Source organism: Rhinatrema bivittatum, chromosome 12 (genome assembly GCF_901001135.1).
Source record: "Rhinatrema bivittatum chromosome 12, aRhiBiv1.1, whole genome shotgun sequence".
NCBI classification, from domain to species: domain Eukaryota; kingdom Metazoa; phylum Chordata; class Amphibia; order Gymnophiona; family Rhinatrematidae; genus Rhinatrema; species Rhinatrema bivittatum.
In genome coordinates, this window is record NC_042626.1 from 16278734 (window position 1) to 16300794 (window position 22061).

The following is a 22061-nucleotide window of genomic DNA, read 5'->3' on the forward strand; positions in this document are numbered from 1 at the left end:
TCCCATCCAAGAGCCTAAGCTCCCCTGCATGAGGCGGAGAGGAATCCAAATCTGGAAAAGCTGGAAGCTCCTAAGACAGAACACCAAACCTACCTCAGGCAGAAAAGAAGGCACCATGCATAAAGACTGCCAAATCCTTCAGCTGCTTAAGAATTACCAGTGACATGGAAAGAGCACAACCTGGCACTCCAGATAGTGTGACTCTGCAGATAGTGTGACACTTTCAGATTCAACTCCCAAACTGATAAGTTGTAAGCAATGGTACCAGACAAATTCTAAAGCTGGCCATTCCTTTGTGTTCCTAACATCCGCAGGTCCTATGGACATTCTGCAAAAACTTTAGTTTTTATGCAAGTCTATCCCCCAGTTGATCCAATGGGTCTCTCCTCTTGGTTTAATTGTTTCCGCAGCCAGATTCTCTGCTCATTTACCTGCATGGTGGCATTGTCGTCTGTGTGTAGTGTGCAATGTGCCACAGCAGGGAACGCCTGGCAGATCAAAAGCTCTGAGAGGGGCGGTTTCGTATTCCGTACCACCGTGGTTAATATATCGATGGAAGTCTGAAAAAAAGCAGAGCAAATAACGGTCCAGAGCAGTCTCAATCTCAGCAGTCCCCTCCGCTCTAGAGGGGTCAGCTTACCTGATGGAAAGCCATCTCCCGATCCCCTCATCTCATACCACTGAGAACTGAATATTTTCAGTTCTAAGTTATAATGTACATGACCAATGGCTCTGGCAGGACCACTTGTGGTTATGGTAATTAATTAAACTGGTGTAAAAATGAAACTATTGCTTTGTCTATTTCTCTGCTTACAAACTCATATCTGCTCAGTTCCCTTATTCCTAGTCTGAAGCTACTAAATGGACACAAAGCAGGCCCTAGGAGCTTTACTATGGTGCAACATCCTCAGAGCAGAAGTCATTACTGGCTGTCTTGGAGACAAAATATCCTGTTACACTAGTCCAGATGTGCAAGTGGTTCCTCCCCACACCCGCAGAGAGAGACAGAGGACACAGCTTTTCCTGTGACATCATCATGTAGACAGTGCTGATTCCCAGTAAAAACCTGTAGTAAGGAAGGTTTTTTTTTTTTTTTTTTTTTTAACCCCACTTTGGATAGAACAGCTTGAAAGGATGTTCTGAATCATGTTGTCAGTATCTGTGCTTATATGGCTACTCCCACCAATCACTATCCTATGATGTCCTTTCCCATTGCTTGCATGGTACTTACAGCACACAGTCCTGCTGGAATTTTATCGGCAGGGGCCTGCATAATGCTGACCAGGGTGGGAATCAGCCTCATCTGCATGGGGCCCTGACATGCTTCTATCTGCGCCAGCTCCTTAAAGATGTCCTGAGCAAGAGAGGCAATGACTGGATCTGCAAAAAACGGAAGAGACAGCGGGTTACAGGGAGAGGCAATGCTGCGACTTTCATACGGGACAACGGTCAGACAAGACTGCGAGGTCCTGAGTGCCAATGCCAAAAAGGAAGGAGGAAGTCGCTGCTTTGTTGCAACATCAGTACTGACTTTAAACTGCACCAAAAGAAAATCAAATGACATAAAATATCTACATTTAAAAAGAGAGCGGAGTTGCTTATCTGTAACTGGTGCTCTCATAGGACAGCAGGATGTTAGCCCTCCCACATGGGTGACATCATCAGATGGAGCCCGGCACGGAACTTTGATCTCAGAGAATGGAGACATTGCTTACCTAATAATTTCATTTTCCTTCATGTACACAGGACCAATGGGCTGTGCTCCCCTGCCAGCAGATGGAGACGGAGTCAGGTTTCAAAGCGGACGTCACCCTACATACACCCCCTGCAGTGACCTCTGCCCTTCAGTATTCTCTTCAAGCGCCACCGTGGACATACTATCAAAAAAACGTCGATCCCCAGGGACCACTGATCTCTTCTGCGACTGAAGAATCAGGGAACCTTCACATTGTGGAATGCGGCCTGCAGGTCGATGGACGGAGACCCCAGCGATCTACTATCAGCTGAAAGACAACGCCCACTCTCCTGAATCCAGACTCTCCCTGCTTAGAAAGTCTGCTCTGACGCTGTCTTTTTCCTGCATCTGAAGATTTGGATTTTAGATTTAGATTTATTAAGTTTTATATACCGTCACTAGGGATCCATCGTAACGGTTCACAACAAAAATAAAACAAACAGCTGAATATATCATGCGAAGTTAATAAACCTAAAATACATTATTAAGCCTAAAATACATAAAAATACATTAAGCCTAAAATACATAATTAAACCTAAAAACATTTTAAAATCTAAAATACATTTAAATACATTATTAATCTAAAATACACTATTACGTCTAAAAATACATCATAGCAAACTAAAACATGTCCTAAATGATCCTAAAAGTATTTCCTGGAGTAGTACTTAAAATCTAACTAAGATGTATTTCCGCCCATTCTATAAGGAGATCTCTCTCCTCTGACACCTGCTGGTTCTTGGTTCCACTCTGGTGGTTGATGTAGGCTACCGTCATTGCATTGTCTGACATTACGCGGACCGCTTGACCCTGGAGTCTGTGGCTGAATTGTAGACACTCCAATCTGACTGCCAGGGCTTCCAGGCAGTTTATGTTCCAGAGGGCCTCTTCCTCGGTCCAATGTCCCTGGGCTGTCAGTTCCTGACAGTGACCTCCCCAGCCCCGGAGGCTGGCATCTGTCGTGAGGACCAGCCAGTTTAGGGAGGACAGGGGTACACAGGGCTTCTTGCAGCCACCACTGGAAACAAGAGCATATTCCCATCGGTAAGTGGAGGCGAACTGAATTGTCTTGAGACTGCGGGTTCCAACATGACAGTAGTGCGCGTTGACGTGGTCGCATGTGTTCCGTCACAGAGAGACATTGCTGAAATTGCAGAGTCAGATTAGGCTTCTGCTAGAACTTTCAGTTCTCGGGGTCTGGGACTATTTACAGGTCCTGGGTTCTATGGCATAGACATTGGAATTAATTCATTGGGCGTTCACACATATGCGGCTTCTGCAGGGGGCTCTTCTCTTTCGCTGGAATCCGTTATTGGTAGAGTTTCATCTTCCTCTTCCATTATAGAGGGAATCCAGGGATAGTCGTTCGTGGTGGCTTATTTGCACCAATCTTCAGCGTGATGTGGAATTGGAGATTCTGAATTGGATGAAAGTCATCACCAATGCAAGCCTCTCCAGATGGAGGGCAGCGTGGCAAGATCAGTTGGCACAGTGGCTCAAACAGGATGCCTCATGGCCTAGCAATTGGTTTCAGATAAGCGCGGTGCATTTTGCATTACTTGCCTGTCTGCCAATGTTACATGGCCTACGGCTATCTGGCACCATGGATGCCGATGATCTCTGTGGCCCTGAGCCGCTGGGATCGGGGGCATCGGATGCCCTGCCTGGATTCGTGCACCATTGGGACACTGCCAAGGAGCCTCAAGGGCACCAGATGATTGCACCTGATGCCTCGATGTACCAAGGTGCCTTGGGTAAATGGTGACCCCGGCACTCGATCTGTTCAAGGCCGAAATCCCTGTTGCTCAAGGGCTCTCAAGTTCCCTGGCAGTTGATGGTCTCAGGGGAGACCAGGGCACTCAATGGCGTGCCCAGTGCCTAGTTGGTACTGCTCAACATTGTCAAGAGCAGCAACAAAAGGCATCAGTGGCCAACACACCAATGGCTCCATGATGCCCTGGCATCAAAAGCACTGACATCAAAAGTGGTTCTGATGGCATTGAGGGGGACCATGGCGCTTGATGGCAGAACTGGTCCCCGACACTAGAGGTTGGTGCCGCTACTCCACCACATCGAGGCCCAAGGTGCTCAATGACTCCAATGCATCAAGACTCTACGTCCACGGATGCCTACAGCATGGAAGGCCCTTACGGCATCAAGGGCAGTCATGCACCGCCGATGGCATTGAGGGCATCCCGGCACCTTGATGGCAACAAGGGTGACCATGGCGCTCAATGGCAGTCCTGGTCCCCGAAGAGGTCATGACATCGATGTGTCAGATCAATAGTACGCTGGTCACAGATGTATACGAGCAACCGTTACTGGGCATGGCATCGAAGGTAATAACTGGCAAACGTATGCAAGGAAAACCACATCATCGCTCCACAACTCTCTGCTGGAGAAAGCAAACGCAATTCTGCCCAAGAAAGCGCCTGAGCCCGATTCGAATGCGCTGAATTGTCTTGAAGAGGCTTCCTTAATCCATCAAGCCACTGTGCCCCAAGAAGCTGCCTCCCCCTTCTTCAGCTGCAGGTGCAGAACAAAAAGCCAATAAGATTTCTGAAACGCGTCTGTAATCTCCAGATAACACAATAAGTGCTGCTGCATGTCCAACAGCTGCAATTTCCTGACCATCTGGCCTTAATGAAACTCCAAAACCACCTTTGGAAGAAAGGCAAGTAACTGTCCAAATCTGCACCTTATCCGGAGTGATAATTATAAAAAGGATCTCTGCACAAGGCTTGCAATTTCAAAACCCACCTTGCAGAACAAATAGCAACCAAACACAGCATCTTCAGAGTCAGTAACAGCAAGGAAATACCACAGCGAGGACAAAAGGTCGGACTCGCCAGACAGGAGAGAACCAGATTCAAATCCCACAAGGGTACCAGGAAACACAAGGGAAGTCTAAGGTTTTTACTCCCCTCAAGAACCCAGATATGTCTGGGTGAGAAGATATCGGGGCCGTGTGCAGGGGAGACCGCTAACACACTATAGCAGCCACCTGCACCTTCAGCGTGTTCAAGGCTAATCCCTTACTCAGACCTTCATGTAAAAATTCCAAGATTAAGGGAACAGGCACAGAAGTGGGCAAAGAAGCGTGATTCTGACACCAATACTCAAACACCCGCCAAATGCAAATATATGCCAAGGATGTGGAAAACTTGCATGCTCTGAAAAGCACTTCCACCACAAGCCCCTAAGTAGCCACGTTTTAAAAGCCTAGACCTCTCAAGGGCCAAACCGTAAGGACTGTTGCGAAAAATTGGTCCCTGCTGTAACAACTCCCTGAGAAGAGGGAGTTGCCAAGGGTCCCCCATTAGAAGATAATGTAGATCCCCATACCATGGCCGGTGCAGCCAATCCAGGGCCAGCAGAAGCCTGGATACCTTCTGCAACAAATGGCCAAACATGGGCCATGGCAGAAATGCACAGAGTAACTTCTCTTGTGGCCACACCTGAACTAGGACATCCACTCAGAGAGTTTGGACATTCCTTGTCTGACTGTAAAATCTTTCCACTTTTGCATTCTTGTGAGTCGCCATTAGATCCAGGAAGGGACACCCCCAGTGATCCACGATAAGATGAAACATCAGGAACCAGTTCCCATTCTCCCAGATCCAACTCGTGACGACCGAGATAATCCGCCTGCACATTATCTAGTCCTGCTATATGGGAGGTTGACAGTGCCTGGAAATGAAGTTGTGCCCTTGGCAGAGAGACATCTATTTCTAGAGAGACTTGACGAATTCAAGTCCCTCTTTGATGATTTGGAAGTGATGTGGGTCCACCTCCTATAAAATTGAAACAGGCGACCACCTATCTGTAGCACCAAAGGATGGATCCCAAAACTTCATTGGGAGGAATGCAGGGATCCGGAGCAAGAGGCACCGTCTTTGCCTGGCTTCCTTGGCTGAAAGGACTGAGATCTTCCAAATGTCCAAGACCTCTGAATACTCGAACCTCTGGAGAAGCGAAAACGTCGAGAGCTCCGAAATCGCCCTTTGGCTTGAGAAAACCAGGAAGCTGACTTCTTATTCTCTGGTAACGGAGGAAACTTTGACTCTCCCCATTGATCCGCCATCTTCTCTAACTCCTCCCCAAACAAGTGGCACCCCTTAAAAGGTGACTTCGTAAAGGTCAATTCTGAAATAGCATCAGCAGACCAGTTCCATAGCCACAGGAGCCATTGGGCTGCAATCACCGAAGCCACCCCTCAAGCTGCTGTGCGTGCCAAATCATAGCCAGCATCTACCAGGAAGGCAGCTCCCTGCTCCAAGTATGGGCCACTCTCTCAGAGCTTCCTGGGCTAACTGTAACCCAGCCCTGGCTACCATACAACGAGAAGCAGAGATTTGGAGATTCATGGCCATCGCTTCAAAACTGCCTCAATCTTCTGATCTTGAGCATCTTTTAAAGCTGCACCTCCTTCCATTGCAATGGTGGCCCGCTTCATCACAGCACAGTCTATTGCATCCACTTTATGAAACCGAAGTTGCTCCCTCGCTTTCAGGTCCATAGGATACAATCCCTCAGGTGCGTTCCATTCTAAATTTATCAGCTGCTGGATAGTTTCATGCAGAGTTGAAAAGCAGGATGACCTGCTCAAGCCGATCATTAAGGGCTCTGCTTTGGATCTTTGGCCACTGCCTGCAAGATCTCCTCACACCCAAGGGCTTTTCAAGGTCTATAAAATTAAACTGGACATCTCATCCCTTTGAAAAAGCCACAGCATAGTTCTGTGAAGCTCAGCATCTGGGGGAATCTCCCCTCCTCTTACAATAATGGATGGTCAGGATCTTCCTCTCACCAAGGATTCTGATTCTTCATCTGAGTCTCCTGAAGGAGACAGACAAGGAGTCCCTGGAACCCTTTCTAGGTCCTAAGGAGGGAGACTTCTGAAGTGGGCAATCCCTAACCTCTTCCCTGAGGAGCTCCTTGCCCCTGACAGAAGGTCTGGAGACCCTTAAATTCCACCCTCGAGATGGCAGAAAGATCCATCCCTGGGGTAGGCAAAACCCTCTTGGAGCCCACTCCCGAGGGACTGGCAGGCGAGGGGGCAGGGGAAGATTCCTCAGCCACTCTGGTAGGAATCTGTAAGGTCCCTGCAGGGATAAACTCCCCTGCAGAGACATCCCCCTGGGCCTCCACACACTGAGGGACCTCCTGGGACTAAGGACCCTCATATGGCATGCTGAGCAGGTGCGAAGCGTCTTCCCATGCTGATCCCCCGATGCCATGTCGCACTCCCTCTCTTCCTCTAAAAGCTGAGCACACACAAATCCCACCATGCGCCAATCAAAATGGCGCCTGCCGCGAGTGGTTTTGCCGCCGAAACTGCCAGTTCTAAAATTAGCCCTGCAGCCCTCCTCAATCGCGTGGCTCGACGACGATTGCAGCTGTCTGCTGCCCGGCCTGCAAAAAAAAAAAAAAAATCGCTCTGGCACCTGCTCTCCCAGTACTTCAACACGTGTGCTTCCTCCCCCAATAAACTTTCCACAGACAAAACTGGCAAAATAAGAAATAAAGACAGGGAAAGAGTAGAGGGAAGAAAGCAGGACCAGGCAGAGAAAAGGACTATGCGGCAGGGCTGAGCCCAGAGCCTCCTTACCTTACCGGATCTCTTCTGCTGCCCCTCACTCCTGTCCTTTTTTTATTTTTTGCTCGTCTCCTGGTACTGGTTCTCAGACTCTCAACTGGAGGGAGCTACTGATCTCGCCAGAGGAGGTTAAACCGGCCTGTTCAATCCAGGCAGGCCAAGATCCACAAGCACGGGACCATGCCCACCACCTGCTGGAGATGGAGAAAGACTGGCTGGCTGGCGCCTGAGCAGAGCTCTATGAGGGGGACGTCAGCGAGTCTGTGCTCTCAGTCTCTACCTGCTGGCTGCCATGCACAACCCACTGGGGGTGGACTGGCTTGCCTGGATGAAGAGGAAAGCAGATATTTCAATGAATCTGCACTCATGGGAGGCAGAAGGCAAGTAGAGCTGCTTACCTGTAGCGGGTGTTCTCTGCAGTCACAGCGAGGGTGCTGCTAGGCACCCTTTGGATGCTTTTTGTAAAACACTTCTCGGCGTGCACAGCAGTTCTTGCAGGGGTGCCTCGGTCCTGTTATGTGTGACTGGTGATTCCTTTATCTGCAGAGTGCACCTGCTACAGGTAAGCAAATCACCCGCAGAAGTGGGACTCCCTACCTAACGGATGCCTTCAAACAAAAAGCGTAAAAACACGCCATGACGCCATCAGCACAGGAGTAAACTTTTTGGGGGCAAATTTACAGAGAAGCCCTAGGAAGGATAGATGTGGCAGACTCTGCGGGGGAGCACACAAGAGAGGTAAATACCAACCACAGTCCAAACTAGCAAAGGAAGCAGTGGCAAGATGCAGATAAAGGATACTAAATAAATAAATCAAATTTTAAAAAATATTTAAGAAATGTGTAAGGAATACATTAGAATTCTTCGACCTGGCCGGCTTGCTGGCAGACCTGTACACTGATGTGCGGAGGGTCCCCAGTTCGATCCCCGAGTCGGGTGTCAGCATGCCCAACCCAACCAAGCCCAGAGTCCCCCAGTGTACAGTCCCGAGTCACAGAGCAGGCCCCCTTCTCTACCTTCCTTTCGATACAAGAGACAAGTTACGCTATTTTATGAGCTCTCCGTGTTAGATTACCTGGGAGCTGAAAACATGACTGGCAAACTGCCCCCCCCGTCATCCTGCTCCCTAACCTCCGAGTGCCTTTCAAGTGGCAATAAATCAGTGGTCAGAGCACACCTAGTAGGAGAAGAGGGGGAAAAAAGAGAAGCGAACCCACCGGCCATTTCTTCAGTTAGATCTGAAAGCAGACCTTGCTTACTGAAACTGGGGCTGGTCTGCTAAGATACTCGATTAAGGAGGCACTGCTGCGCTGGCTTGACTGACCCTGCCTCCTTAGTGTTATAAACTTCAAAGCTCCTTTTGTATATCGGTGTGTTTTATCTCATTACCGTTTTAGGGCAATCGTGCGCCCTGTTGCTGAATGTGCTGGCAACTGATGCCAAAAGGAAAAGCTGCAAATCCTGCAGAAGAGGGCTCTGCAGAAAGCAAGCTAATCTCCAGTGGAATGGGGATGACACAAGAGTGGTTGCACTCCTGCAACTACTACCGGTCAAAAGCAGGAGTCTGCGTAGGAAGAGCATCTCCTCGGAGCTTCTTTAAGCCGAGAATTCCAGATCACAACTTTGTTGGGTGGCGCAGGTGGTCTGTGTGTAAGAACAGAATTAAAAGGACAATGCCTGGTGCTTCCGACTGGTATTACAGGCTCAGTCTTCGTGCTCATCGCCTCCCTTTCCCCTCCCCCACAAGATTTTAAGGGTAACTGGGAGATGGAAATGTCCCAATTAGGGCCGGAAACCATTATTAGGCATGGGAAAGAAATTTAAAGGGAAAAACAAAAAGCATGAAAAGGACAGGAGCAGAACGAGAACTGTGCATACCGTTGCTGTATTTGAGGAAGATTGCAATGGTGAAAGGGCAGATCTTGTTCTCGGCGTTCGCTGTGAACGTCTGATCCACCGTGCACACGATGCACAGCGTTTCCATGACCAGGTTCAGAACCTCGCAGGTGAACTGGGCCGCCAGGTGGATAAGTCCGTCCAGGATGCTGGGGAGGAACGGCTGCAGCACGTGCGTGCTTTCCGAGATCTTCAGCTGGTCACAGTAACTGGAGGGGGCAGGAAGGAAAAGCACCAACAAGCGTGAAAAAGCTGATCAGGATGAAACAAAGGGGCGATGCCTGTAACCATGCACAGGGAGTTCAACGCCAGGCAGCAGAAACTCAGTTTACTATTACACAAGTACTGCGATCTGTTCAATAGCTAGACATTAAATATGTAACATGTTGTATAACAGGATGCAAGAGCTCCCAGGAAAGCCACGTGCAGCACTACCACCACTAGAGATGAAGCTGCTATTTGGAAAAGATCTGTGTTAGAGCAGAGCCGGGAGGAGGCAAGTTCCATGGCACAGATGGGTTTCCCATTCTAGGGCCCAGCGTACCTGCAGAATAGTTGTCGACTGGGTTGACAAATTCCAGTCGCCTGTTTAGTTTGACTCTGGCTACAGACATTTTAGCAGTTTCCTGGGTATTCTTGTACTGTGTAAAGGGCCAGGCTGCTTTGGTGGCTCCCAGCCTCCCTTATAAATCCATTGTGAGTAAAGCTTTATACTTGCACAAAACCTTTATCTGCGGGCATGGCGTTTTAACTACCTCTGGCCAGAGCTACTGGTGCTATTCCAGTGCCAATATTACAATACACATAAGCTTCCTTGCACAAATGCTAAGATCATTTTTTATCTGGACAGCAGTAAAGATGAAAGTCTTTACAAAAATAAAATTAGGGCGTGTGAAAGGGCAGCTCAGGTACAGCAAAGACACCAGCAGTGTAAGCTCTGCCCTCCACCCCCAAAAACAGGTAGAACACAAACATCAACCGTTTCCGTTCTCCTCAGCTGCCCCCACCAGAAAACAGATGGACAAATCTCTTACCCCCAGATAGCTCGGACTGCAGAGATGCGCACAGAGGGGGGCTGAGTCTCATGCAGGCCGCTGACTGTGGCCTGTAGAAACTGCTGGATGAGTTCAGGAGACATTGCAACCGTAAAACGACTGGCAGCCCACAGAGCACGGCCCAACAGGAAGGGAGACACTGCAGCAGAGAAAAGAACCAGCTCTTGAACCCAGGTGAGCTGTCACTTAACAGCATAAAAACAAAAATGCACCAACCATTATACATTTGGACTTGTAGCTTAGCCTGCAACATCCTGCCTGCAAGAGGAGCGCCACGGGTCAGGCAGTGTCCACCAGGTTGCAAACACAGGGAGTTGCTGAGGGCACCAAGCCCGTCCTTCCTCCCATCAGTACATTACATATTGCAAAATACACTGAAAAACGATGACAAAAATGCATCATCGCTGCATAGCCTGCAAAAGATATAACCATGAGCACGGGTATTGTGTAAGGTTTAGGGACCACACACATTACAATCACATTCCCAGATTCTCACTTTTTCTTCCATGCTGTCTCATTTATGCCTTCCTGTTTCTCATCCTTGTCTCCATTTAGCCACGTACATAAAAAGCACATACAGGAAAATTGGTTCTTTCCTGCTAATTTTCATTCCTGTTCGTACCCCGAATCAGTCCAGACAAGCGCATTTATGCATCCCTGCCAGCAGATGGAGGCAGAGAACAAAACTTTGAGGCACTGCTACATAACCGAGAGTGCCACTGGCAGTCCCTCAGTATTGACCTGTAACCAAGACAAACTCCAATAAACCTTAGACGAAGAGAGACTTCAAAGTTGGAACCCCCTGAAGACTAGGCCCCCCCCTTAACACAAAGCATATACCAAACTATGTACACTTTTCATGAATCTGAGTATATCGCATACCAGCTCAGCAACATTCAGAAGCCTTTCAAAAAAACAGGGATGGGTCTCTGGTCTGATCTATGGTACTTCAGGAACAAATATCAGCAGATAAGAACCAATTTTCCTTTCCTGTTCATATCCCGATCAGTCCAGACAAGTGGGATGTACCCAAGCCCCTCTATTCTTGGCGGGAACTCGAAAGACCCGCGCGTAACACACTTTCCCCATCGTCACCTCTTCTGGTGCTCGCACATCCAAGTGGTAACGGTTGGTAAAAGTGTGAAGAGAGGATCACGTTCCCACTCGACAAATTTCCTGCGGAGAAAGTATCTGACACTCCGCCCGCGCCCAAGTGGAACGCGCTCTATTCCCCCTCCGGCACTGACCGGCCCTTACAGATATAAGCCAAAGCTGTCGTCTCTTTCAACTATCACGCAATAGTGCCCTTGGAAGCCTTACTACCCTTCCTTGCACCATTGAACAGGACAAACAGATTATCAGATCTCCGAAAGGCGTTTGTCACCTTAAGATATCGCAAAACAATCTGACGCACATCCAGTAAGTGAAGCTCCTTTGCCATCGGATCATTGGCTGCCAAATTCAGAAAGGCCGGAAGCTCGTCAACCTGATTAGGGTGAAAGGACACCACCTTAGGTAAAAAGGAAGGAACCGTACATAAAGAAACCCCATCCTCTGAAAACGCAGGAAAGGGTCCCTAAACCACAATGCTTGCAGTTTAGAAATCCTTCTAGCTGAACAGATAGCCCCCAGGAAAACAGCCTTCAGGGTTAAATCCTTTAAAGAAGCCCTTCTAATCGGTTCAAAGGGAGGACCACACAGCTCCCGAAGAACCAAATTCAGATTCCATGCAGGACAAATCTTCCGGAGTGGAGAATGAAGATGTTTTGTCCACTTGAGGAAACGAACCACATCCAGATGAGAAGCCAACAGTCTTCCTTGTACCCTACCTCGAAGGGACCCTAAAGCTGCCACCTGAACCAGAAAGGAATTATAGGCCAAACCCTTAGCCAAGCCACTTTGAAAAAAAGGCCAGAATCTGCAGAACGCCCACATTCAAAAGTTGCACCCTATTCTGCAAACACCACGATTCAAACACTCTCCACATTCTGACATAAGCCAATGACATGGAAGGCCTCCTTGTCTGAAGCAAAGTCGCAGTCACAGGCTCAGAATAAGCCTTCAAGCAGAGCCGAGCCTCTCAAAAGCCAAGCAGCTAGAGAGAAGCAATCCTCCTGGTCAGAAAATACAGGTCCCTGCTGCAACAGCCCTGACAAACGACCAAGCAAATGGGACTGTCCACCACTAAATGGAAAAAGTCCACAAACAACGGCTGGCAGGGCCACTTGGGTGCCATCAGAATCACCCTGCCTGGATGAAGCTTGATGCGCCGCAGCACTCAACCTACGAGAGGCCACAGTGGAAACACGTACAGCAGTAGATGTGTCGGCCACGGCTGAACGAGAGCGTCAACGCCCTCTGATCCAACCTCCCTTCTGTGACTGAAAAACCGATCCATCTTCGCATTTCCTAAAGTTGCCATAAGGTCCACCGGTCTGCCTAACCTGGCCTGAATCAAGGAAAAGGCCTCCGCCGATAACTCCCACTCCCCCGGATCCAGTCGCTGTCTGCTGAGGAAGTCCGCCTGCATGTTATCCACTCCGACCACATGGGAAGCAGCTATTCTTGCCAGATGTTTCTCTGCCCAAACTAATAGTTCTTGCGCCTCCAGCGCTACTAGACGATTCTTTGTTCCGTCCTGCCGATTGATATATGCCACTGTCATTGCATTGTCCGAGAACAATCGCATCACCTGGTCTTGAAAGAGTGGGACAAACGCCATTAAGTCTTTGTGCACTGCCCTGCTTTCCAGCTGATTGATGGACCAGGTCACCTCCTCGGAAGACTTCTGGGCCAATTTTCCTTGACACATCACCCCCCCCAACCAGAGAAGCTGGCATCCATGGTCACCATTACCCAGTCGGGCACTTCACAATCCATCCCTTTCTCAAGTTGTGCCAAGGGTGCCACCAAGAGAAACTGGAACTGGCATCCTTTGGCAATAGCAAATGAAGCTGAAATTCCCCCAAAAGCGGATTCCCATGGTATACCAGCATCTTCTGCAGTGGGCACTTGTGAGCAAAGGCCCATGGAACTAACTCAGCATATAAGCCATGGAGTCCAGGACTTGCATATAACCCCAGACCCTGGAACCGCCAGATGCAACAGTCGAAGGACCTGACTACCCACTTCGTAGTCAGAAACACCTTCCCCAGCTGGGTATCAAAGCATGCCCCCCAGACATTCCAGTGACTGGTAGACTTTAAATGGCCCCTGCCAGATTTGTCACCCAGCCCAATGAATCCAGGAGCTGCCAGAACCGCTGGACTGAGTGACAACACTCCGTTTCAGACTTCGCCCATCCTAACCAATCGCCCAGGTACAGGAACACCAGGATACTGCCCTTCCTGAGCACCGCTACCACTATCACCATCACCTTTGTGAATGTGCGTGGCGCAGCCGTCAACTCAAAGGGAAGGGCATGAAATTGGAAATGATTTCTCAGGACCTTGAACCTCAGGAACCGCTGGTGTCCAGCCCGAACGGGATATGGAGATAAGCTTCTGACAAATCCAATGATGCCAGAAACTTCCCTTTGCACACTGCCGCTATCATCATGTGCAACGTTCTACCTGAAACTGTGGCCCCTGGAGGGCAGTATTGACCTTCTGCAGATCGAGAATGGGCCGAAAAGTCTCATCCCCTTTTTGGGCACTGTAAAGCACATGGAGTATCGACTCTGCCCCTCTTCAGAGAGGACACTGGAATAATGACACGCGTGAGCTGTAGCCGTTGCAACGTACTCGCACCGCCTCTCGCTTGGCCTGGGAGACTCAGTGGGAGATTACAAAGGCGTTCCTGAGTGGACAAGAAAATTCCAAGGCATAGCCATCTCTCAACACCTTCAGGACCCACTAGTCCGATGGGAACACTTCAGGATTCCAAGATCTGCTCCAGCTAAGAGCTTTGCCATAGCTCCCACTACCTTAGCTACTGCAGGTGGCACCAGGGCTTTCAAGCAGTGTCAGCGAGGCTTTTCTCGGTCTCCATCTGCTGGCAGGGATGAATAAACCCAGGAGTCTGGACCGATCCAGGCACGTACAGGGAATTCCCACTACCTTCAGGCCCGCCTTAGGAGATTCTCACTCCCGATCTATCAGCTTCTTCACTGTCGTCAGGAACGGTAAAGGCCTTAGGAGGTCTCCTTAATCCCCTCAGGACCGGGTCAGCCCTTCATGATCCAAATCCTCCCAGTTTGTTCCGGAAAGGGATATAGCTTAGCCATGCTCTGGTTACCTTCAGGTCCGCTTCGGGAGACTCCCACTCCCGATCCACTAACTTCTTCACCTTCTTGGGTAAAGGAAAAACCACCTTAGGAGGCCCCCACAGTCCCTCCAGGACCGAGTTCACCCCCTAATCCCCAAATCTTCCAACACCTGGGGAACCAGCGGACCTAACTCCTCCCTGCAGAACAACCAAACTACCCGAAGGCAGTCACACTCAGCAGTCGGGATTTCATCCAAAAGGATCCACTAAATCGCTGACTGGGTCCTTGTCCGGCTCCACTGGAGTACCCTGCCGTTGATTGGGCCCATCCGACTCGCCTGACGTGTCCCCGTCCTCAGCCGTGGACCGTCCCAGCCCAAGGAGACACAGGATCCCCTCCAGAGCCCACTTGCTTTCCCCTGCAAGGCTTTTTAGTCACAAGGGGTTCCTGGGAAGCGGTCGCCTGGATCCTGCCTCCTTCTCAGCCAAATAGGCCTTGTGAAGAAGCAGGACAAGATCCACTGAAAACTGCTCCAAATCTGAAGAGGCCCGATCCTGCCCATCATCCCCCTGCCCCCCCCCCCCCCCCCCCGGTCCCTTCCCTGCCACCAGCAGGCGTCGGGCAAAAGCGGGGGAGTCCTGAGGCTCTGAAGCAGCGTGACCGCATGGTCAGACCACCCCCCCCCCCCCCCCCCCCGACAGGCCCACAGAGGTCCCAGCCCCTCCTGAGGCACCATCTGCCTAAATTGCGGTCGGGCCTAAAAATAGCCCCTGCTGCTGCACAAACACCCCCCCTCTCCCCCCCCCCCCATTGGTGCGACCCTAATAAGCGAGCTCCCAGCCCGGCAATCGGGAGATTTTTGTTCTCACTTATCTAGCCCTGCCTCCCGACAGCTCTGCCGATCAGCACTTGAGCACGTCTCCCTTCACAGCGTCAACTGGTTTATTTATTTATTTATTTATTTATTAAGGCAGACACCAAATAAAGGAAATAACCAGCAAACAAGGAAAGCACAAAGAAAAGGGCTACTTCCCTGCTTCTGGATGCGGAGGGAGCAGATTCTGGACGTGAGGACTCAGAGACCCCTGGGCTTTCACCTCCCCTGACTGATAAGGGCTGAGGTAGCTCAGGGGTCACCTGCTCCACCCAGGGGATGGCCCACGAAGGAACCTAACACCTCGGGGAGCCTTCCAGGAATCTTGTTTGTTTTTTTTTAATCAAACTCCAGACTGCAGGTTTGCACCTCTACCATCTACTGGAGACAGAGAAATACTGAGGGACTGCAGGTGGCACTCTCAGTTATGTAGCAGTGCATCAAAGTCTTGCTCTCTGTCTCCATCTGCTGGTAGGGACGGACTGATCAGGGGTACGAACAGAAACTTCTCTGCTCACTTCCCTGTCTCTCCTCACCCTATGATCTCCTTCCCACTATACCTATGCTTCACCTTAAATATAAAAGAGACACACAACTATTTTAAATATAGAGGCATGGCCATATTGTGCAAATCTTTTATCCTAAGTAATTGGAGAAAACAGAACCACCACCAAAGAATACGATAAAAGTTGCAAGCTGGGGCCAGTCCAATGGCTCAGTGGAAGTGCTGTGCACTGCCAAGCCAAACTTTAGACTGGATTTCCCCAGCCTAACCTGTTCCTCGGGCTAGCCAGGGCGGGGATGCTGCAGAGAGATGGGAGGGTTCCAACCACAGCAAGAGCAAGACCTGCTAAAAGCCAATGACATCTGGGCCAGGCAGGAGAGGATTAAAATTGTGTGAAAGCCCCAAGCCGCTGTAAATGGAGGGTCATGGCTACAGGCCCAGTAGAGGCAGGCTCTGACTGAGTGAAAATCCAAATAAGCAGGGGAAGCCGCTGGGGAACAGGAAAATAGGAGAAACCATACACGGCTCCTTGACAGGGCAATCTTCAAAGGTACTGGCCTTGATTCAAAGTTGGCGGGTATTTTTTCCCCATGGATTTTGCACCAGCTCTCAACGGTGAAGTAAAATGCAGGTAGAAGTACTCATGTTGGGTACTTTCAGCCACACAAAGGTGGTCCAATTTTCAAAAACCCTTTTATCCGGATACATTGGTATTCACTCGGGTAAATGTTAATGCTGCAATGTCAAAGGCTGTGACTTTTGGACCAGTGCCCAGGTGCTCATCCCACCCTACCCTACGGAAGGAAGAGGATTAGCCTGGCTGTAGACCACCCAGACAGCAGCACACCTGACAGATTGAGGTCTGCAAGGACAACACTGGTGAGGAACCCATGCATGTCAAACTGGATCCTGCCTGTCTTCACGTTGTCTGTAATAACCGACTTCACCGACCCAAGGGCCAGCATGCCGGCTTCATGAATCTTCCACCTGTGCAGCCAAAAAAAAAAAAAGAGAGAAACATTATCCTTTCCTCTCTGCAAGCACTGGACAAGATTTTATTCTAACCAAGTAAATGAATCCCTGCCAGCTTCTGAGCTTTTGGATCTCAATGTTTTATTCTAGCTGGGAATACTTTCTGATCAACTGACAGCAATATATAAACAGATTTGTTGCACCTTTCACAACACTGAGCATTCGAAAAAAACTAAAATAAATTGACTGATCTGGCACTCTTAGCAGTTTATATGTAGCTCTGTTGCTCTAGTGGTAGATGGCCTGGCAGCCCCTTCTGGGACCTCTACTGCCCTTGCAAATTCAGAGGAAGGGAGGCAGAATTTTATTGTTGCTCAAATGCACCTGGATGAACAGAGATTGTCCCAGAGTTACACAGTGTCAGAAGCAAGGTTTGACGTGAGGCCAGGCCACCTACCACTAGAGCATGAGAGCTACAGATACACAAGTTGTCACAATACTTGCTGTGGCCTGGTGCCTACATAGTGTACCTCTTACCTTCATTTCCCTGCTCTCTTACCAGTGCTCAGATCCATGGTTTTTGGTTTGCTCAGCTTCTTGCAGGTGTCTGGTGGCTGCTGCCGCCAAAGCAGCCGCACTCTCATTCTGGAATTCAGCAGCTACAGCCTGGATAACAGAGGGGGGAAAATGAAATCTCTCCTTGCAGCCTTCCACCTCTAAGATTGGATAGATCAGGGGACAGGCACAGGGGATACACACCCTGTCGTCTCTATGATTGAAGGGCTCAGGGGATAGGCACCAGGCAAGGACTGGATGGCTCAAGGGGCAGCTTCACATCCTTGGTCATCAATCTGAATCTAACTAAAAGTCGTTACAATTTCTAATAGCTCACGAATTTGGCTCTTGCTCAAAATGTAGGAGCCAAGACTAATTCAGGCACCACCAATGAGGGCTGAGAGCTCTGCTTCAAGTCTTCCCCACTCGCTGCTCCTAGGCGTCACAGCTGTTGACATTTTCAGAAATTAACTGGGGCACCAATTTTGTGCAATAAGCGAGGGGTGTACAAGGAAAGATGCTGACGCATCGCATTCAGGGCATGAAGGGAGGCAGTGAGAGACTGTGGAGTAAGCAAACAAGCCAAAAAGAGAAACGGGGTCTTGCTTGAATCCAATAATAATGGCGGCGTAAACCAGAGTTTCTCAAGCCAGCCTAGGTCCCAGGACACCCCACAATGACGGTGCTCGAGATGGCAGTGCATGCGCCACTTTCACTGCATGCAATCTATGTCATGCACATTCACTGGGGAAATCCTGAAAACAGGTCTGGCCTGAGAAATCCCAGCATCAGCCCCTCGAGCAGCTGAGCCCGGGCAGCTCACAAAGGCCCCCCCCTCCTCACCAGCAGCAGGTCCTGAGCCGCAATTCGCACCGTATAGGAAAAGGTATCGTCGTCTTCATCCTCCACAAACTGCTGGGGATTGGCTGTCCAAACTTTGATCTGAGGAGAGAGAGAGACGGAGAGGGAGGTTTTTGGGCACAGGGCCCTGAGCATTATTCTTAAGGACAAGCATCACCCGCTGCTCCTCTAACCCTACCAACACATCAGCTCAGCAGAGCCAGAATCATAGCCTCTCCCGTCCCGTCCCCCCTTTATCTTTTTCTTGTAGCTTTCACCCCCAACCGAGAGATTAAAGGGACACAGCTGTCTTGGCAGAATAAGTCCGTAGGCATTGCATACATTCATTTTGCTCCTTTCTCCTCACTCACGGTCCGCAACGAGACCTGTTTCTCTCGGTCTTGGCCTCACTGGGGAAACTCTCTCCCCTCCGCACCTCTGCCACCAGTAACTTCAGTCTGGAGTGGAATCAGAATCTCCGTGCCACACGTGAGAGAGACCACGTCACAGGATCGATGACTGGAGGCCATGCACTCTTTATTCTAACAGCAACGTAGCAATTCACTTTTTCACAAAGCTTAGCACTGATCATATCTGCATGGATTTGGAATAAAAATGGCGACATTTCCTTACCTGTTAAATTTCCTTTCCATTAGTCCTGCTACACCAGTCCAGGCAGCAAAACTCCCCCTCCCCCCGACGGTACCTACCGTACTTCAGGATGGGGGAAAAAAGCATGGCCAGGCCTCCTCCGCCACCTTTCCCCACCAGGAAAGCAAACAGTGCTGCCTGCATTGGTGTAGCTGGATGACATGGAAAAAAAACCCCACACTTCTCAAACTTGCTCCAGTTCTCCTCGCCTCCCCACTACAGTCCTCTCTCTCCCCATCCCTTCGTCCTCTTGTCCTTCCTCCCCCCATCCAAGATGGTGTCTCATATCCTCCATTCCAAGTGCAAATATACACACTTACCCTCTTGGCCCCTCTTTCACAACTCCCCCAGCATCTTTCCTGACATCTTTCACAAACCCCTCCCCATCATTACTTTTCTGCAGCCAAGACCCCTCATCTCCCGCATAGGACAGGCAGAGGAGGGGGAGAGCAATGGCAGCGTGATGTCTTCTTGCACCACCGGACTGCGCTCTGGAGCATGGGGAGTGACAGCCTTGCAAGTTCAAAGCAGCACTCAGGCCAGGCCCCGGGCGCTAGAGGAACAAGACTAGGCCCAGTGAGCCGCTCTCCTCCTCCTGCCACCTGACCAGAGCGGGAGAAGAGGACAATGTTAAACACGCTGCTTGGCCACTTCCGGTTTTCCCTGATCAGGTTTGGGCCTTAGACTGCCGTGGTTTTTCCCAAGGGCAGACTCGTGGATATACAGACCAGCCCGAGGCAGTGGGGACTTGGTGACTGGCTGTGGTGGGAGAGAGCATGGACTTGGGTGGAGAAGAAGAGGATGGCCTCAGAGATGTCGGTCTCTGCCTGGAACCGGAGTAAGAGTTCCACAGGGAACGGTGCTGTGGTCCTCAATCCCACCCACCCTGCGCTGGCATCTCAGGAACTGACTGCCATGAGCAGCCGACCAGTGCTTGCTCCGATTGGTCATGAGACTGTCACAAATCCTCCGGCCAGGAGCTCAGACAGGCATTCAAGCAGCCACCCCCATTTTACACAGGGACAGATACAACATCAAATGTAGCACACCTGCTCCTCTGTGATCTGCATGTACAGGATAATGTAGTATATCAGTTCAGGCAGCGCTTTCCTCACGGTGCTTTTAAATTTGTTGTTTTCTAGCAGCGTGTGAACAAACTCGAAGATACTAAACACTAGGTTTTCAAAGCCAAGTACTTCACCTAGAAATGATTTAGAAAAAAAAAAAAAAGGTTAACAAATGCCCAAGGGAAGCATTTCAGAATTACTGCCTGCAGCTCACCTGCTGGCGGACCCCGGGGAGAAAACCCTTTCCATCCTCGGGCTGGAGAGGCTGCAAACCGAATGAGGGCTACTGGCAGGCTCAGGGCTAAGGTAAGACTATGCAGAAGTGATTCTGGGATTCAGCTCTTCCCTGAAGGAATGGCGACAGTGCGTTTATGCAGCTTTTATGGATGCTGCTTTGCTGACTGGGCAGTATATATACATTTTACCAATACATCTGTGTGTATAGAATACATTAAGGGAAGCCGGGGAGAGTTTGTGGAGATTCCTTCTTCAGGCTGATTAGACCCTCTGCAGCTTGTGAGCACGTTTTTTTCTTGCGCACTCACTCCTGGGTGGAATAAGTTACCATGAGATTAGGGAACCACCTTTGGACTTTTAGGCATCTGCTGGAAATGCATTTCATTAGAGCCAAGTAAAGTGTATATTGTGTGTGCAATTCTTCTGATGGTTTCTGTTGATTGCTGGGGTTTTGTTCATTACTAATTGTGGTGTTTGATGTTTGTTGTCTTAGCTCAGTTTTGTCTTTTTGGGATCTATGTATTCGATGTTACATATTTTACTGTAATTGGGGGCATGAGTTTTATTAATGATTTTATCTACACTGTGAGCTGTCCTGCCCTCAGAAGGAAAGGGTCAAAAATTAATAATTACATTGTAGACAGAACCCTCTTTCTGTTCAGAAATTAAAATCTAAAAGGTAACAATTTGGTCAGAAACCCAACTTCTGCACATCTGGTCCTCCACCCAACACGTGGTGCTGTTTGAAATAAAACCTTGTTTAAGACAGAGGGAAGCGGTATCAAAAGCTCACCATCGGAATCGATAGGGTCTTCTACCTCTTCTGTGTCATTTACTTCTGTCCTCACGTAGGTGCAGAAAGGCGTTAAGGAAAACCGCCAGTCACGTAGCCTGCTTAAATATAGGTCATTCTCTTTCTGGCCCGCCACATAAAACAATTACGCCTTATTACTCAGATCCAACATGAAAACTAAGAACTGTGCTTTTTACCACCCATGTCAAACAAAAGCAATACAATGTGTTTTCAGGCTACAGCCTCTCTATATTAATTCCCATCAGGAAGCTGAGAAACCCCTTACCTTCCTCCCTCTGCTCAGGTCACTGGGACACTGTCACTTGTGCTTTCAGTGTAATCAGGTGACTGCATCAGCAGGATTATGATCTCACCGTGATTATGATATCAGGCTAGGTGTGCACAGGGGAGGAGCTTACAAAGCTTTAAACCAGGGGTCTGCAACACGGGTGATTCTCTTGGCTCCTCTCCTGGGCAGCCGTGGGCGGGATGCCGAGTCCATCTGTCTACACTATGGAAAATGAAATTATCAGGCAAGTCATTTCTCCATTTCCTAGCGTGTAGCCAGATGGACTCAGGACCAATGGGATGTACAAAAGCTACTCCCGGACAGGGTGGGACGCTGCCCGCAGTCCAGTTAGCACCGTCCTGGCAAAGGCTGCGTCCTCTCGGGCCTGGACGCCCAGGCGATAAAACCTGGAGGTGGTGTGCAAGGAAGACCACGTCACTGCTCGGCAGATGTTGACGGGAGACAGCAGCGTAGCTTCTGCCCAGGATAAGGCCTGGGCCCTAGTGGAATGAGCTTTAACCTGAAAGGGTAAAGGCTTCCCTGCCTCCACATAAGCTCCCGTGATCACTTCCTTGATCCAGCGAGCTATGGTGAAGCCACTTCGCCTTGTTTTCTTCCCCCGTGAAGGACAAACAAGTGGTCTATCTTGTGCGCCGGTTCTGAGCGTGCCAGGTACTGTTCTAGAAGCCTACTGATGTTTAAGTGGAGTAGTAGGCAGTAGTCTTCCGTTCCTTGCATCCATCCGGGGGACGGTAAGGAGATGGACTGGTTCAGATGAAACTCCGA

General features: G+C 49.6%; 1 protein-coding gene across 2 annotated transcripts in view; it reads right to left on the reverse strand.

Annotated features, from left to right (window-relative positions):
* Positions 1 to 22061, reverse strand: part of IPO9 (importin 9) — a 61769-nt gene that overhangs the window by 18121 nt on the left and 21587 nt on the right. For both annotated transcript variants that reach the window (XM_029572437.1, XM_029572436.1), the window contains exons 9-17: positions 20987 to 21045; positions 19939 to 20090; positions 18242 to 18340; positions 17403 to 17509; positions 16719 to 16858; positions 10265 to 10424; positions 9213 to 9439; positions 1232 to 1380; positions 432 to 560 (exon numbers count right to left, since the gene is read on the reverse strand). In XM_029572437.1, the coding sequence (XP_029428297.1) occupies positions 432 to 560; positions 1232 to 1380; positions 9213 to 9439; positions 10265 to 10424; positions 16719 to 16858; positions 17403 to 17509; positions 18242 to 18340; positions 19939 to 20090; positions 20987 to 21045 (1222 nt within the window). The remainder of the gene's footprint in view (positions 1 to 431; positions 561 to 1231; positions 1381 to 9212; positions 9440 to 10264; positions 10425 to 16718; positions 16859 to 17402; positions 17510 to 18241; positions 18341 to 19938; positions 20091 to 20986; positions 21046 to 22061) is intronic.